The sequence below is a fragment of the Bubalus bubalis genome, chromosome 2 (assembly GCF_019923935.1).
Source record: "Bubalus bubalis isolate 160015118507 breed Murrah chromosome 2, NDDB_SH_1, whole genome shotgun sequence".
NCBI lineage: Eukaryota > Metazoa > Chordata > Mammalia > Artiodactyla > Bovidae > Bubalus > Bubalus bubalis.
The window spans coordinates 158589536-158605676 of NC_059158.1; the positions used below are offsets into that span (position 1 = coordinate 158589536).

The 16141-nt window shown below is 54.8% G+C and overlaps 3 protein-coding genes across 6 annotated transcripts in view; 2 read left to right on the forward strand and 1 right to left on the reverse strand.

Annotated features, from left to right (window-relative positions):
- Positions 1 to 2493: 2493 nt before the first annotated feature.
- Positions 2494 to 8684, forward strand: GPBAR1 (G protein-coupled bile acid receptor 1). Of its 2 annotated transcripts, none has more exons than XM_044937784.2 (2): positions 2494 to 5671; positions 7498 to 8684. In XM_044937784.2, exon 2 carries the CDS (start codon positions 7543 to 7545, stop codon positions 8530 to 8532), a length of 990 nt encoding a protein of 329 aa, XP_044793719.1. In that variant the 5' UTR covers positions 2494 to 5671; positions 7498 to 7542; the 3' UTR covers positions 8533 to 8684. The 2 variants fall into 2 exon arrangements, with proteins under 2 accessions (XP_044793719.1, XP_044793720.1); XM_044937785.2 differs by lacking the exon at positions 2494 to 5671 and adding an exon at positions 5747 to 5920.
- Positions 8685 to 8977: 293 nt separating this feature from the next.
- LOC102403384 (angio associated migratory cell protein) lies at positions 8978 to 13921 on the reverse strand. Of its 2 annotated transcripts, none has more exons than XM_006046396.3 (11): positions 13706 to 13921; positions 13076 to 13228; positions 12314 to 12433; positions 11659 to 11798; positions 11260 to 11404; positions 10897 to 10980; positions 10681 to 10796; positions 10420 to 10523; positions 10199 to 10289; positions 9889 to 10043; positions 8978 to 9468 (listed from the first exon to the last, which is right to left on the reverse strand). In XM_006046396.3, exons 1-11 carry the CDS (start codon positions 13824 to 13826, stop codon positions 9393 to 9395), a joined length of 1305 nt encoding a protein of 434 aa, XP_006046458.2. In that variant the 5' UTR covers positions 13827 to 13921; the 3' UTR covers positions 8978 to 9392. The 2 variants fall into 2 exon arrangements, with proteins under 2 accessions (XP_006046458.2, XP_006046457.2); XM_006046395.3 differs by having other exon boundaries at positions 13076 to 13231.
- Positions 13922 to 14199: 278 nt separating this feature from the next.
- The window catches only part of PNKD (PNKD metallo-beta-lactamase domain containing), a 72104-nt gene continuing 70162 nt past the window's right edge, over positions 14200 to 16141 (forward strand). For both annotated transcript variants that reach the window (XM_006046397.4, XM_006046399.4), the window contains exons 1-2: positions 14200 to 14349; positions 15105 to 15273. In XM_006046397.4, coding sequence (XP_006046459.1) covers positions 14283 to 14349; positions 15105 to 15273 — 236 coding nt within the window. In that variant the 5' untranslated portion in view covers positions 14200 to 14282. The remainder of the gene's footprint in view (positions 14350 to 15104; positions 15274 to 16141) is intronic.

The following is a 16141-nucleotide window of genomic DNA, read 5'->3' on the forward strand; positions in this document are numbered from 1 at the left end:
GAGAGGCTCACTGGTGAGCTCTTAGTTGGCATTTCTAAGTAAACTTGAATGTGCACTGCAGGCTTTTTAATTTGTCTCCATCAAGTTCATTGTTTCAGACTGGTTTGAAACTGTCAATGAGTTGTGAAGTCTGGTATTTCCTCAACAATTATGAGGTATTTGTAGATTAACTGCAGTTGTAAGAAACAGTGCTGAAATCCTGTAATACAATATAATTGCCAGGAGGAAGCTGATGTTAACAGGATCACAGCCTTACTCATATTTCCCCAGTTGTACATGCAGCTCATCTGTGTGTGTGTGTTGTTTCCTGTGTGTTTTTTTCCACATATGTGACTTCATCTTCAGTGTTTTAAAATGGAATAGTAGAAACTGTTGTGTCATATATGCTGAATACATCACTCCTATTATAGGTAAGTACTGATTCTGAAATATGTCTTAGTTGTGGACATATTGACTAGGTCATAAAAATGTCTTTACTGTGGGTCATGGTCAGATTTGAAGGGACAGGTTGTTTAGTCATCAAAACTTCACTTTACTCTTTGTCAATGAGATCCTGGAAAGCTCAGGATCAGTTATGTTCCCTTGCCCTCAACAACCAAGTGCCCTGGAGAGTGCTCTCCCTTTGGGGAGGCCAACCATGACCTGCAGTGGAGAGAGTTCACTGCCAAGGCTGCCCCGTGTTCTCCTGGGATGCAGCCCCTCATCACCTACTGCTGGTGGATGGAAAACTGGGCTAAGGTAGATCTGTTAGGAGACAGTGACATAGCTGTGCTCTGTACCCCTGTGTAAGGGGTTTGTGAAGGGAATTTTGCTAGAAGGTGTGTTTGCCATCCCGCTGAGTTTAGAACAAACCTTCTTAGTAAGTTGGAACTCAACTGTATTTTGCCAATAATGGAGATTGGATTCCTGAAAAGTGCTGTACATGGCAAAACCAAAATTGCTTAGAAGATACAGAGAAGAGGAGGCATTAAGTATTTTTTACAGTGGTAAACCGTAAGGAATTGTCTTAATTCCAAGACTTCATCAGCATAAAAACTCATACTGTTGAAAACCCCCTCCAAACTGGCTCCTTTGTCTACATCTGTTTCCAGGGCACACTTAACTCATTCTCAAGGGCCCGCCTTCACCGTTATGGACAAAGGCCCACTGTAACTTCAGCCAAAGCCCATTGGAGGAGGACTTCAGCACACTGGGGATGTGGGCTGGGGAAAAGGGGATCTAATCTCAGTGCTGATTTGCTCCTTTGCCCAAAGGTCCATACCTGGGAGGTGTAGATGAGCTGGGATGTAAACTGGAGAGTTGCAAAAATGTTTTTTAGACAGACCTGGGTTTGAATCCAGGTCTCCAATGCGGGGAAACCTGGGTTTGATCCCTGGGCTGGGAAGATCCCCTGGAGAAGGAAATGGCAACCCACTCCAGTATTCTTGCCTGAAGAATCCCATGGACGGAGGAGCTTGGTAGGCTACAGTCCACGGGGTCGCAAAGAGTCGGACACGACTGAGTGACTTCACTTTCCACTTAATAGCTATGTGACTGAGCGGATTTCTTAATCTGAGCACCAGTGGCCTCATCTTTGGTTGGACATGACTCCACCTATCTCACCAGGCTCTTAAAAGGAACAAACAACAGATAAGTACCTATCACATCAGATCAGATCAGTTGCTCAGTCGTGTCCGACTCTGTGACCCCCTGAATCGCAGCGCGCCAGGCCTCCCTGTGCATCACCAACTCCCGGAGTTCACTCAGACTCACGTCCATCGAGTCAGTGATGCCATCCAGCCATCTCATCCTCTGTCATCCCCTTCTCCTCTTGCCCCCAATCCCTCCCAGCATCAGAGTCTTTTCCAATGAGTCAAGTAGGCATTTATAATGAGTGAAAAAGTTGGCTTAAAACTCAACATTCAGAAAACTAAAAGATCATGGCATCTGGTCTCATCACTTCATGGCAAAACAGTGACAGACTTGATTTTTGGGGGGCTCCAAAATGGTGACAACAGCCATGAAATTAAGATGCTTGCTCCTTGGAAGAAAAGTTATGACCAACTTAGCATATTAAAAAGCAGAGACATTCCTTTGCCAACAAAGGCCCACTAGTCAAAGTTATGGTTTTTCTAGTAGTCATGTATGGATGTGAGAGTTGGACTGAAAAGAAAGGTGAGTGCTGAAGAATTGATGCTTTTGAACTGTGGTTTTGGAGAAGACTCTTGAGAGTCCCTCGGACACCAAGGAGATCCAACCAGTCCATGCTAAAGGAAATCAGTCCTGATTATTCATTGGAAGGACTGAGGCTGAAGCTGAAACTCCAATACTTTGGCCACCTAATGCGAAGAACTGACTCATTTGAAAAGACCCTGATGCTGGGAAAGATTGAAGGTGGGAGGAGAAGGGGACGACAGAGGATGAGATGGTTGGATGGTATCACCAACTCAATGGAGATAAGTTTGAGTAAACTCCAGGAGTTGGTGATGGACAGGGAGGCCTGGCGTGCTGCAGTCCATGGGGTCGCAAAGAGTCGAACACTGCTGAGCAACTGAACTGACTGATAATGCCTATAATTACAGTTGATAATGCTTTCTAATAAATCTTAGTTCCATTCTTACACTCCCAAGGAGATCAGAAGGGGCAGCATAAATCAAGGTTATTCTGCTTTGGGGTTTTTCAGGTCCTCCCCCAAGATGGTGATATTTTTTGCTGGTGGCCCTCATACTGCAGTTTGAGGTGAGGAAGGTGTTGCTGGGTATCTCCCAAATCTGGAGAAAGTAGGACCTGGGGAAGCTAAAATCCAGGAGCTTGGTGGGAAGACAAAGACGATAACAGGAAGTGGATAAGTGGACGTGTGGAACCAGAGGGCGGGAAATTGAAGCCAGGAAGAGGAAGTAACACCAGCTACTGTGTCAGCCCACATACCCAGAGCTGCTTCTCCTCTGTTACCATTTCAGTTCCTTCAGCCTCGTTCAAAGTAGGCCAGATGGACCCTCAGCCTAAGCCCAGCAGCCACAGAGGCCCTAGACCCAAAGCCTGGGTCCATTCTGGGGGCTCTTCTGAGTTCAAGCAATGCTGCCCCCTTCTGGGGATTGCTAAAAGCACTGTTAAATTTCTGTGAGAGATCTGTCATTTATCCCTAACGGGAAGGACAAGTTTCCTCTGCTCATACAGCTGACTTAGGGCTTCCTCAGTCTTGGTCATAGTATTGCGCCCACAACCCTCCAGAGACCCCCAGGGGCTCGTCTGCTGTTGCATCTTGGGGAGGGTTGAACAGTTCCATAGCCACTCATCACCCCTTTGCCTCTGTTCATCCAGTCAGTGAGTACTCACCACCAAGTCCCAGACACCCAGGGTCAACAGAAAAGTTAAATACCCAGGAGAACAGAGTGACAGAGGAGACCCAGGTGCATTTTCTGCCCCTGTCCACATCGGGCATCGTGAAAACAGGCTGGACCTAAGGAGAGAAGGGGGACGGGTGGGGACTCTAGGGCCCGAAGAGTCAGCTGATTGGAGCATCTGAGGACTGCCTGCATCAGAGCCCTCCTGTGAGCAAAGGAGAGAAGGCTGTGGATGAGTCAGTCCCAGGGATTGATGGAACAGAGGAACCAGACGATCAAGTCAGGAGGAAACAGCTGAGTGGAAGACAGAACCCAGGCTGCCCGGCTCCTGCTCCCAGAGTTGTTCTTTACACGTCATCCCACACACTGTTTAGACAGAGCAGTGGAGAAGAAACACAGACATCCTGGAGGCTGCCGGGAGGAGGCCAGGGTTGGGAACAGAAGGAGGTCTGTTTATTCTTGGCAGTCCAGTATCCAAGTATCCACTCCCACTTCTGTCCAGACCCCAATCTGAACTCTCCCAGAGCCTCTCGACTTCTGCCCAACCAGAGAGCATGGGGCTGGGAGCCATCCCCTGGAACGCTGCGTCCTCCTAGCCCACAGCTCCCTAGAGGACAGGCCTGAGACTGGATGCTTCTCCCACTTTTTGTCCAGAGACCCTTCTCTCCAGGACCCCTGACTGCCGTGCAGAGTTGGCAGAGCCAGACCTCTCAGGCCTCCCGCCCTTCAGGCCCAGGTCATCCTGGGAGAGGGCAGAGGACCCCTTGCTCCATCTTCATGTGCTCTTGAACAAGAAAGCTTTTCCTAATGTCTAACCTCCAGCTTTCTTGCTGAAGTTTTAGCCTGTTTCCTCCCATTTCAGGTCTCAAGAAAATGTAACTGCTTCTCTCCCTCTCCCCAAAGTTACACTTGACACAAGGTGGAAATCAGGGCTTCCTGGCCTTGAACTTGCCCTTCCACTCACTCAGTTTCCTGTGTTTCCTTGTGGAGTGAAAGTGTCATTACCCTCTTGCTATTCACAAGCTCTTCGTCCGCTTATTTCAATGGAATTCTCAGAGGGGACGTGCAGGAAAGGCCAGAAGTTCCTCTCATTGACTGCTTCTGTGCCAACCACTGACCGAAGTCCTTATTACACTTTTTTTTGCCCACACCACGTGGCATGTGGGATATACCCCAACTAGGGATTGAACCTGTGCCCCTGTAGTTGAAGGGTGGAGTCTTAGCCCCTGGACCTCCAGGGAAGTCTCCCCACATTTTCTCATTTAGTCTCACAATAGACGAAAATGGTACGAGCCCCCATTTTACAGATGAGGAAACTGAGGTAAGAAAATTTAATAATTTGTTCAAGTTTACACAGCCAGTAAAATAGGATCCAAGTAGGACTCTGAGATTTAAACCCAGGCCTTCTGATTCAAGCACTGGCTGTTTCTTAGTCTTCATGGAGGAGAAAAGAAGGATGTCATTTGTTGAGACCCCTCCCCCAGTTAGGTGTCCGGCAGTGGGATGTATGCAGTTACGTATATTATCCCATAAGACTCCTGGCAACACTGACTGATGGTTTGCCTTGCTCCCATTTTACAGGTGAGAAAATAGAGGCCCAGAGATAGCTTGCCCAAGAGCCATTCATGCCTCAGCCCAAAACGTGACTCACAAAGTAATTGAGAAAAGTGCGGAATGAACCCAGATTCTAGGAGGTAAGGCTGGCTTTATAAGCTGAAAGTTCCCATCAGGTAATAGGAAGGGGAGATAGTAAGGATTCTCACGTTCCAAAGGCCCCCACCACCGCCACCATCAGACTGTACTCAGCAGAGTGGCAGAATTACAGAGCTGGATGCGCTATCAGCTGGCTGGCCACTGATATATTTATAAAATGTAAATATATCAGCCGGGAGATGGGGAGGATAGACTAAATCATTGTTCACTAACTGGAGTGCATTTCTCAGATTAGCTAACCAGCAGCAGGCCAGAGAGCTCCAAGCTGCCTCCTTGGAGCCAAGCTATGTCCAGTGGCTGGAAACAGGGCCACTGGTATGGGAGGAAGACGTGGAGGGCGCCCAGGGGAAAGGGGAGGAAGCCTTCCCAGCACAGCAGCTCAGGGTGTGTCGGGCCCCACCCCCAGAGGCGGGGCCAGGCTGGGTCCCACCAGCCTCAGCTCCATCCCAGGCGAGGGCAGAGCCAGGGCAGCAGAGAGCTGGGGGCCCTGCTGTCTCCACACAGTGGAGGTACCATGACCTCAACGGTCAGGACACCAGACGTCGCCAGAAGCCCTGCAGCACTGGCTGGGACAACTCCCTGACACTCGGAGGGAAGCCCAGGCTGGACAAGCCACACCTGTCACCTACAGTCATGTGAGTAGCTACCTAACCCTAACCCTAGCCCCCACCTGGCCCCCGGGCCACACCTGGAGACCTCAGCCGCAGGGCCTGAAGAGGCCTTGCACCCAGCCCAAGCCACCTGAGCCTCCATGGTGTGACTGCTGAGAAGTCCCCCCACCCCCAAGGCTGACCCTGGCTGTCTTGCTGCTCTGGTGGAGGTGGGGTGGGAGACTCACTCCCAGCGAAGAGCTGGGAGTGCCAGCCCGTGACTCCAGAGTCCAGGTTTGAAGTCTCAGGTCCCTGAGATCTCCTGGGGTTTGAACAAGTTAACAGTGTGGGGATGAAGGGGAACAGAAACCAGAGGGCCGCTGGAAGGGAAAGATGTTCCCAGCAGAGGGCACTGGGGGACACTGAGAAAGAGGAACCAGGCTGAGGGTAAAGGGGTGCAACGGCCTGGGGGAACTGGGGGAGCTGGGAATAGAAGGGGGAGCATCTCCTGTGCTCAGGGTGGCCTTGAGGCCCTTCGACCCTCTGACCCCGGGGAGGGGGCAGGTAGGAATCCTTCCCTTATTGACTTTGATCCTAGCAACAGCAGCTGCTCCCCTGTTGACAGAAGCAGGAGTTTCCCACAGGGCCCAGGCAGGATACCCCCTCCCTCATCCCCATGATGCGGCGGCAGGGCCAGGGCATGGGAGGACTGGGACAGGTCAGAGCCACGGAGAGGCCAGGCGCTGCCCAGCGGCTCCCCCTCCATCTCTGGGCTCACTTCAGCCCCCCTTGCCCTCCACACTCACTACCAACCCTCCCCCTCACTCAGCAGCTCTTCCCCTCCTCCAGTTCCCAGGAAAGGCCCCGTTGCTAGCTGCTAGCCTGGTGCGGACGTCAAGTTTATGGGCTGGAAGTCCTACCCGGAGGCTGCTCACTGAAGTGTAACCAGCCACAAGGCGGATGGAAGGGAGGTGCTGGGGACAGGGCAACCCCTTGGTGCTGCTAACTCAGCGAGCCCTGCCTCAGACTGACTTCTGCCCCCCCCCACCCCCACCCCCCAATCCTTAGTAACCTACCACTTTTTAAGACACTGATGCCAACCAGCCTGCAAGCATCTGAAGACAGGGACCACTCTCCACTCTCCCACCCCTCCCCACCCAACCCCAGCCCTAGCCCCTAGTCCAGGGCCCGCCCATGGCCCAAAGAAGGCTGTCAGCTGTTGGCTGGCCAGAGGATCACTACACACCAGCCAGACTCCATCCTATTCCTTTAGCTGATTTAGACGCCTCACCTGGTGGAGGCAGGATGGTCCAAATGCTGTGGGGATGGGTGTGTCTAACCAGAGGCATAAACACCGCTGCCCAGAGAGGGTCAGGCAGGTAACAGAAATGGGGAAAGGGCTGGGTGGGGAGCTTTCTGAAGGCAGTGACAGCACAACTCTAGCTGGTTGCTACTACATAGGCCCTGATTGTTTTTTTTAACCCAAAATATGAATTTTTATGTAAATTTTAATTGGCAATTCATTGGAGGAAAAATGTGTATCAGCAAACAGGATATGGTCCACAGTCCATTGGTCTGCAACCTCTAGATAGCTTCCCTTGTGGTTCAGAGGTAAAGAAATCCGCCTGCCAATGCAGGAGACGCGTGTTCAGTCCCTGACTGGGGAATAGCTCAATAGTTCAATCGAGAAGGGACTAGCTACCCACTCCAGTATTCTGGCCTGGGAAATCCCACTGACAGAGAAGCCTGGTGACCTACAGTCCCTGGGGTCACAGAGTCCGACATGACTTAGCGACTAAACAACAACTTGCCGAGAGAGGACAGTGATCCGCAGGCCCATCCTAACTCCAGCCACCCCATCTTCTGTCCAGGCATGCCTGCTGCTGCTCCAGGTCTCCCCCGTCCCCAGGCCCAAGATGACATCCAACAGCACCAGGGAGGTGCCCAGCCCCGTTCCTGCAGGGGCCCTGGGGCTCTCTCTGGCCCTGGCAAGCCTCATCGTCGCTGCCAACCTGCTCCTGGCCCTGGGCATCGCCGGGGACCGCCGCCTGCGCAGCCCGCCCGCTGGCTGCTTCTTCCTGAGTCTTCTGCTGGCAGGGCTGCTCACCGGGCTGGCGCTGCCCGCGCTGCCCGTCCTCTGGAGGCAGAGCCGCCGGGGCTACTGGTCCTGCCTCTTCCTCTACTTGGCTCCCAACTTCTGCTTCCTCTCCCTGCTCGCCAACCTCCTGCTGGTGCACGGGGAGCGCTACATGGCCGTGCTGCGGCCCCTGCGGCCCCGCGGGAGCATGCGGCTGGCCCTGCTCCTCACCTGGGCTGCCCCCTTGCTCTTTGCCAGCCTGCCTGCCCTGGGCTGGAACCACTGGGCCCCTGGTGGCAACTGCAGCTCCCAGGCCGTCTTCCCAGCCCCCTACCTCTACCTCGAAATCTATGGGCTCCTGCTGCCGGCTGTGGGCGCGGCTGCCCTCCTCTCGGTCCGCGTGCTGGTCACTGCGCACCACCAGCTGCAGGACATCCGCCGGCTGGAGCGGGCCGTGTGCCGCGGGGCGCCCTCGGCCCTGGCCCGAGCCCTCACCTGGCGGCAGGCCAGGGCGCAGGCCGGGGCCACGTTGCTCTTCGGGCTGTGCTGGGGGCCCTATGTGGCCACCCTGCTGCTCTCTGTCCTGGCCTTTGAGCAGCGCCCGCCACTGGGGCCCGGAACTCTGCTGTCCCTCATCTCACTGGGCAGCGCCAGTGCGGCGGCCGTGCCCGTGGCCATGGGGCTGGGTGATCAGCGCTATACAGGCCCCTGGAGGGTGGCCGCCCAGAGGTGGCTCCGGATGCTGCGGGGCAGACCCCAGAGCAGTCCTGGCCCCAACACCACCTACCATACCAGCAGCCAAAGCAGTGTGGACCTTGACTTGAACTAGAGGGAGGGCCTCTGCTCATTCCAATTAGAAGCATCCATCCATCTTGGCTGCCAAGCCCGTCTCCACATGTCCCCACAGATTTGGATCATGGATCAGAGAGTGTCCCTGTATGACCCCACTCTGACTGAATAAAGCTCCTTTGGCCCAGGTGATGGTTATCTCATTCTGTGTCTTAGCCAGGGAGGGACAGGTGAACAGCTGGGGAAAGAACCTAGAGGATCCAGGGAGATTCCATGTCTCAGCCAGGGAGGGACAGGTAAACAGCTGGGGAAAGAACCTAGAGGATATATATCCAGGGAGATTCCTGGTAGGCAGGCAGTTGTAGGTGAGGGCGGTGAGTTGAGGAACCCTGAAATCCAGCAGAGGGGGAGGGTAGCAACACCCTGACATGCCCCTCACTGGTTCCTCCTCATGTCCAGCCACAAAATCCACACAGACACGCCTCTGGGAAGTATATTTTATTTACATTTTTAAAATCTGTTAACTAACATCTCTTCCTCCTTTCCACCCCCAGAGACTTGGGAAGGGAAAGAACGGGAACTTCAAAGACCTACTCCCCACATACAAACACACACCCCCATGGCTCACACCAGCAAAGGAAGTGAAAGAGAAAGAGGTCTGAACCTCCCTCTGAAGTATCCGCCAGGTCTGGGTGAGGGGAAGGGGAGGGGGGAAAGGAGGGGCCCGAGGGGTGGGTTTCTTAAGAAAAGGAAGAGACAGAGAGGGAGCAAGTCAGTTTGAAGGGGTTGGAAAGTAGTCTGAGGCCCCTCCCCTCCTCTTCCCTCCTACCCGACCACCTCTGCTGTGGGGGGTCTCCCTGCGCCCCCTCCACACCAGACACAAAGCAGACGCTGCAGCTATTAGCGGTCAGGTCTCTGGACACAAAATACTTTTGCTTTGTGGTCTCCTGACGTGGTCACCACCAAGGAGGCATCTCTGTGGACAGAAAGCACGGTTGGAAAGGACTGGAGAACCTAAGGCCCACCCCAAGCCCACCACCCAGGGGCCCTTTGGGGGGCTTTTCCAGTGTATCCTCAGCTCTAGACCGCTAATGCCTGGCACTGGGCTCACCAGCCCACATCCGGTGAACACTCCTGAAGCCAGCCATCAGCCTGGGGATCAGGGGAGAGCTGCCCACATGGGGGAGGCAGTCCCAGCCCCTGAGCCCGAGAGTGAGATGAGAGGCCATACCATCAACAGAGGACGACTCCCGCAGGCCCCCAGCACAGCTGCCTAGGCAGGCCCAGGCCTTGGGTCCCAGCTTCCTTTAGCAGCCCTCCCACACTTTAAGAGCCCCACATGCTGCTCTCACCTTTCAAATACGCAGAGACCCTAGCCCATGCCAAATTCACTTACTTGCTGAGGGCAAAGTCCAGGATCTCGGCCGTGTGGCCCCGGTAGTCAGTAAGCAGGCGGCCAGTCCGAGCATCCCAGAGGCGCACGATGCCGTCCAGGCTGCAAGTGTAAACCACGGCGGTGCCTGCCTCCCACAGCAGCTGCACAATGCCCGACTGCAGAAGGGTACACAGAAGCGAGGTGCGTCATGGGCATCTGCTCCCAACTCTCAAGGAGGGAGTGGGGGATGATGGACCATAGGGAGGACTGGACAGGAGCCATATCTGCGGCAGATGCTCCCAGAGAACCTGGGCTTCCCCACAGCCTGTACCTGGTGCTGACACTGGTGCCTGAGGGTCTGTGTGGACAGGTCATAGATGGCCAAGGTCCCATCCAGGTAGCCAACAGCTGCCAGAGGCATCCTGGCAGAAGAGAGCATCACGAAGGCTCGTGGGGGGACCTGCACTTGGACCCTCTGTCCTCCCTGGTCCCCAGCCCCCTCCCCCAAGCCCCCTGCTCATGTGTCCAGGCTGAGGCCGCGCTCACACTCACACACTGCAGAAGCCCAAGGACTCCACGGAGTTGGACTCACTCTCCTCCCCTTCTCCCAGGCTCGGCTGGGAGGCCACAGTCTCGGGTCTGAAAACGCCCACCACCTATGAGCCAGAGGAGAGGATCAGAAGAGAGCCTGGAAACATGATTCTCCAGTAAGAGAAGAAAGGCACCAGGGCAAGGAGGCTGAGTGAAGAAAAAGAAGAAACGGAGACGTGGAAAGCAGAGGGCCCCACAGCCAGACTTCCAGGTCCCACTCACCTTGCCAGTGGTGGCACTGACCAGCTTGGCCTGGCAGTCCACCGAGCCAGTGAGGATCAGGCTGCCATCCTGGTTGGTGGCGACACAGGTCAGAGGGCCCTGGTGACCCTCAGTCCCTAGGTTGAAGCAGGGAGGAAAAGTCAGGCTTCATCCTGACCCAGGTCTCGGCCCTTTCCCCACAAAAGCCTAGGTTAACACCTTCGCCACCTCCAATACCTTTTAGTACGTGGATAGAGTTTCCCTGTTTCAGGTCCCAAATCCTGATGGTGCCATCTTCATAGCCAACTACAGCTCGCTTCCCTGAAGGATCAGAGATGCAGGTGAAGAGACGACAACCAGCACAGACACACCAGCACATCAGGCAAGAGAAGAAGGAGGCAGGCAAGGAAGCGAGGGAACAGACAGTGCCCCAGGGAAGACCCAGTTCCGGGTGAGAAAGGGGAAGCTGTTTGCTCTGGTCCTGGGAGGTCACTGCTCTCAACAGCAGACCTCGGAGTTTGCTGACCGTGGCCCAGGAGGGTGTCAGGCATGTGTGGAACCCAGACCCCACCTGTCCACACTCAGGAATGCTGCTCTCACCATCAGGGAGGACTCGGCCGCAGGTGGCCGGGCAGTTGGGGCCCTGGAAGGTCTTGCAGTCACCAGTCGGAACCTTCCACATCCAGGTGTTGCCATCAGCCGTGCCCGCCAGGAGGACAGGTGCCCGAGGGTGCCACTCCATCCACTGGGCAGAGACAAAGGCTCAACAAGGGTACCCCTCATCCCATCTCACCTAGGAGTCTGCCCCCAGAACCCCACCAAGCTCTCCCTGCTTCCCAGTCAGTGGGGACATCCCAGGGGACGGGCCCAGACACTCCTGCTGTCCCCTGGGAGAGCACTGGCTCAGAGCCGGCTTGATCCATTCAAGGTGGTATGGGCCCCCAAGCTCTCCCTACTCCACCCGGCACTCAGAGTTGAATCCCACTGTGACAATCTCACCTCTAGATCTCCTGCTTCAAAAGACCAGACCTCCTCCTTTGTGTCCACCTGCCACACTTTTAAGAGACCACTCATGTCTCCTGTGGCCACTAGGGTAGAGTCATGGCTGAAACCAGCACAAGTCACAGAGTCTTTATGGCCTGCAGAGAGTGGGCAGAAAGAGAAGAGAATGTCAGGGAACCTGGTGCTGGGGATACAGGACCCAGGTATCTGGCCCCCAGAAAGTACCAGCTGGGAAAAAAAGGATGAGTCCCCACAAAACAGGCAACCAAACTCAGAGCTGCTGCAGAAGCCAACTGCTGCAACCCCCAGCTCTCCCCAGGCAAGACACTACTGGGCCCCCACTTGACCATGTGTAGCCCAGACCTATGTCTTCCCCATCCTGTCCGCACTTCTGCCTGAAATATCCACAGCCTCCTTCCCACGCCCATTCTCCGTCACTAGTGTCGCCTCCTCCAGGTCTTTCCCTGACTCCCTCGGCCAGTCAGTGTCTCCCTCCCCCACACCCACAAAAGACTAGGATATTCTTTGGGGCTCTGGGGCCAAGCATAGAGCTGGCAAAACAGGGGTCAATAAATGGCTGCTGGATGCACAACCACTGCAGGCCAGCCCCCTAAGACCTCCAAAGAGGCAGGACTTCACCGAGCTCCCTCACCTGCACACTCAAAGAGCAGTTCCCCATCGCTGAGCCTCCACACAAAGGCTTTGTCGTCTTCACCTCCTGTCACTGCCAAGGTGTTGGTCTTGGGATCCAGGCTCACACAGAACACTGATGCTGTCCCAAGAGATATTCCAAGAGTAAGGAAGTGGGGATCCCACCTAGAGTCTTGTCCTTCAGGACCTTTGGGGAGCCCACCCCCCTTCCACCTAAAGCAACATGTCTTTCTTCCTGGAAAAGAAGGGTGCATTCAAGCTCTTCTAAGTTTCAAGCATTCGGTTGTTGGAGAAGTCCCTCCCCAGGACACATCGCTCTCCTGTACTCTTTCTTCCATTCACCCCACATTTCTGTGGTGGACAAGAGGAGGGAACGAGTGTAGGGCTTACAGTTCTCAGAGTGGGATGCCACCAGGTTGGGGGCTGAGTGAGAAAAGCCTGCTTTACTGGTTCCTTATCAAGAGTTAATATTTAAGAGGATTATCCAAAAGATGATCTAAAAGGTACTATTACCCCTAATTCAGAGTAAAGGAACTTTTATCAATGACAGCTTTTTAAAACGAAACTAAAGCTCAGAGACGTCAATAAAGATCATAAACAACCAAGTAGCAGAGACAGGATTTGAACCCAAGTGTGTCTCAACCGACTCCAGGAGCCAACAGCTCCTCCACCACAAAGGCAACATTTTCCCACCGCTACACGGCGGATGATGTGCAAATGTCCACCTGGACTGAACTTAGGACAGCTCTCCCCAGGGACCTACCAGAATGCAATGCAAAAGTGACCTCGCTGTCGTCGGGGCCCTCCATGCTGCCGACCACCCCTTCCTGGGGTTCCAGGACCCAGCCCTCCTCATTGCCCTCTTCTTCTTCCTCTTCCTCGAAGTCCACATCTTCCATCTCCTGGACCAGATCGTCTGCTTTGGGGAGAGGGTTAACAGACGGTGTGCGGCAGGCGGGAAGAGGGATGACAAGTGTGGGGAGGCCCGAGGCTGGGGTGGTCATGTGGCGAGAGGGCAAGGTGAGGTCAGACAGGAGGGGTGAAGCGGGGGGTGAGAGGCGGCAGGGAGGAGGGGGCGTGCAGAACGGAGGACCGGAGAGCTCTGAGGACCTGGGGTTGGCCCGAGACCGTGTGGGAAGGGAGGACCGAGGGAATGATGGGAAGGGGGTGTGTGAGGGGAAGGGCCAGGGGAGGCGTCAGGGGAACCCCCACCCCGGGCCAGGCCTGAAAACTAAGTGTGGGGTTGGGGGAGAGGGGAAGGGCGAAGGAGGTAGGTAGGAATGACAGGGGGGGTGGGGTGGGGTGGGGTGGGGAGCAGAGGGGGGAAAACCCGGGGTCAAAGGCCAGGAGTAAAAGCCTCTTGTCCCATGGCCTGAGGATCCGCAGCTCTTACCCGGGTCCGGCGGACCAGGATCCAGTTCTACCACCTCGATAATCTCTTCATCACCATGGAAGCTTAGAGTCTCCAACGGGGGGGTGTCAGCAGCGGCCCCGCTCTCCGATTCGGACTCCATGCGGCGCAAGCGGCGGACCCACTTCTCTGGGCCCAAACGCCTCCCAGAGTCAGCTCTGCGCGACGACGCGGAACTCGAGCCCCTCCTCCCGGGAGGAAGTAGGCGTAGGCGACTCCCCGGCAGGGAGAGCGACGGCCTCTTGACCAATAGCGAAAGGGGTGGGCCGGCTGAGTCACCAATCACAAGGCAAGAGTGGGAGACGAGGCCGAGGCGTGGCGAGGAGAACCCAAACTCCGCCCAACCTGACTCCGCCCCCAACAGGAGGGAAACAAGCGAGCGTGCGCGCTTCCGGGGCTCTCCTGGGAAGAGTAGTTCTCCTGGGTCCGCTGCTTGGGCTTCTGGGAGTTGTAGTTTCTGGTCTGTAGGACGGGCAGATACAGCGGGGGAGGCCCCTTACGCAAACTACAATTCCCAGCGGGGACTGCGGTGAAGGGGGGGTGGGATTGGGATCTGAACATGGCGGCGGTGGTAGCTGCTACGGCGCTGAAGGGCCGGGGGGCGAGAAATGCCCGCGTCCTCCGGGGTAAGGAGAGGGACCCCGGGGAGGGCAGGACTGGAGGGGATACCCTTTTTTTTCACATCCCGCTAAGCTGTAGCAGGAGTTCAGGGCTGTCGATTGCTGCCCGCATCCCTCTGCAGGATTTTAAAGAGTCTGAGGGCTAAAAGGTGCTCTTTAAAAGTCAACCAGTCCATCCCTCAGCCTACGACACCTCTGGGGTCTTGCACGGAAAGGGAGCCTCAAGGAAGCCTTTTAGACTCCCGCGCTCCAGGTGTTTCACACTCACCGCAGTGCAGAGGAAAAGAGCCCTGGGCTTCTGGAGGCTTGGGTTCTAGCCCCGGATAATTAGCAGTTTGACCTTGGGCGAAGCAGTTCGTCTCTTGGGGCTTCAGTTTCCTCTTCTATAAAATGAGGGGATGGAGTAGAATACCTTTAAGCTCCCCCTCCAGTGCTAAAATTCTGCAGTTTGCAAGCCATTTCTCGGGTTTTCTTTCATACGTCTCACGCGAGCCCCACTGCAGTCCCTTCACATCCTGAGGTCTGAGGAGATGAAGAACAGCGAAGCTTGCTCTCCCGGCACCAGGGTGATGAGCCCGCAGTGACGTGGAAGCGGCTTTCAAAGGTGCCACCTCGATGGCGATTCTCCCATTTCCCTCTGGACTCGCCCAGGCACCTGTTACTCCAAATTGCAGTCACTCCCCTTCCTCAGATCTCAACCACTCTTCCCTAGGCTTTCTTCTCCTCTTCTCTTAGCTGACCTTCTTTGCATCCATTCACAGGGATTCTCTCAGGAGCCACTGCTAACAAGGCTTCCCAGAACAGGAGTCGGGCACTGCAAAGCCACAGCTCCCCAGAGTGCAAGGAGGAGCCTGAGCCCCTCTCCCCTGAGCTGGAATACATCCCCAGAAAGAGGGGCAAGAACCCCATGAAAGCTGTGGGACTAGCCTGGTAAGTTTTAACTAACTCTTTGCCCACTAATGGGGAGTGGCACCAGGGGCGGGTGGGACCCAGAAACTTCTCCAAGTTTCAGGTGATGAACTGAATCCAGGGTTGCCGGGACAGAATGGCTGGGTGTGAGGACTGGAACCTCAGAGGACTGGAGCAGGGGAGGGAGGTGGCAAAGTCTGTGAACTGGAGAGAGAGTGGGTTTTCTGTGTGCTGAGCTGAGGTAATCTGATTTCAGATTTCGGTCTATGGCCTCATCCTCTCTTTTGGGAGCTTGGGGCAGGACCCAAATGAGGTTTTAATTGAGATCATGCAAGATTATGTTAGTTATACAGTAGCAGCACCTATAAGATGTTCAGTGCATTGTTATTTGGATTTGATTCTGATCTTAATACATTGTTGTTCAGTCGGTCAGTCGTGTCCGAGTCTTTGCAACCCCATGGACTGGAGCTTGCCAGGCTTGAGCAATATTAAAAGCAGGGAGAAATTAATATTTTTTTCCAGCACCCGAGGTGTGCCAGTCCTTTACTGTGTATTGTTTTAGTCTTTCTGAGATAAATAGGACATCCCTATTTTACAGAGGAGGGAACTGAGGCTCAGAGCTGGGTTTTCACCAGGTCTTATAACTCCACGCCCTTTCCCCATGCCAAGTGCCTCCCACATAGCAGTTGCTCAGGTTAAGGAGAGTCAGGGATGGGGTGTGGGGCAGTTTAGGCAGAGGGAACTTTTGCCAAGACTTGGAGAGGGAAAGAGGATGGGCTGTCCGGAGAACCCTGCACAGTTGTTAGGGCAGGCTGGCAGGGCTCATGCTAAGGAGTGTCAGACTAAAGGGAAAAGGAATGATAAGGTGGGCAGAGACCCAACCACAAAG

Excerpts from the sequence above, each read along its gene's own strand:
- GPBAR1 (XM_044937784.2), top strand. The coding sequence starts at position 7,543 with ATGACATCCAACAGCACCAGGGAGGTGCCCAGCCCCGTTCCTGCAGGG.
- LOC102403384 (XM_006046395.3), bottom strand. The coding sequence starts at position 13,826 with ATGGAGTCCGAATCGGAGAGCGGGGCCGCTGCTGACACCCCCCCGTTG. Across the intron at positions 11,799-12,313 it reads ACTGCTCTTTGAGTGTGCAG|GCCATAAAGACTCTGTGACT; the intron begins GTGAGGGAGCTC and ends CACTCTCTGCAG. Across the intron at positions 10,524-10,680 it reads TCAGTGCCACCACTGGCAAG|GTGGTGGGCGTTTTCAGACC; the intron begins GTGAGTGGGACC and ends TCTGGCTCATAG.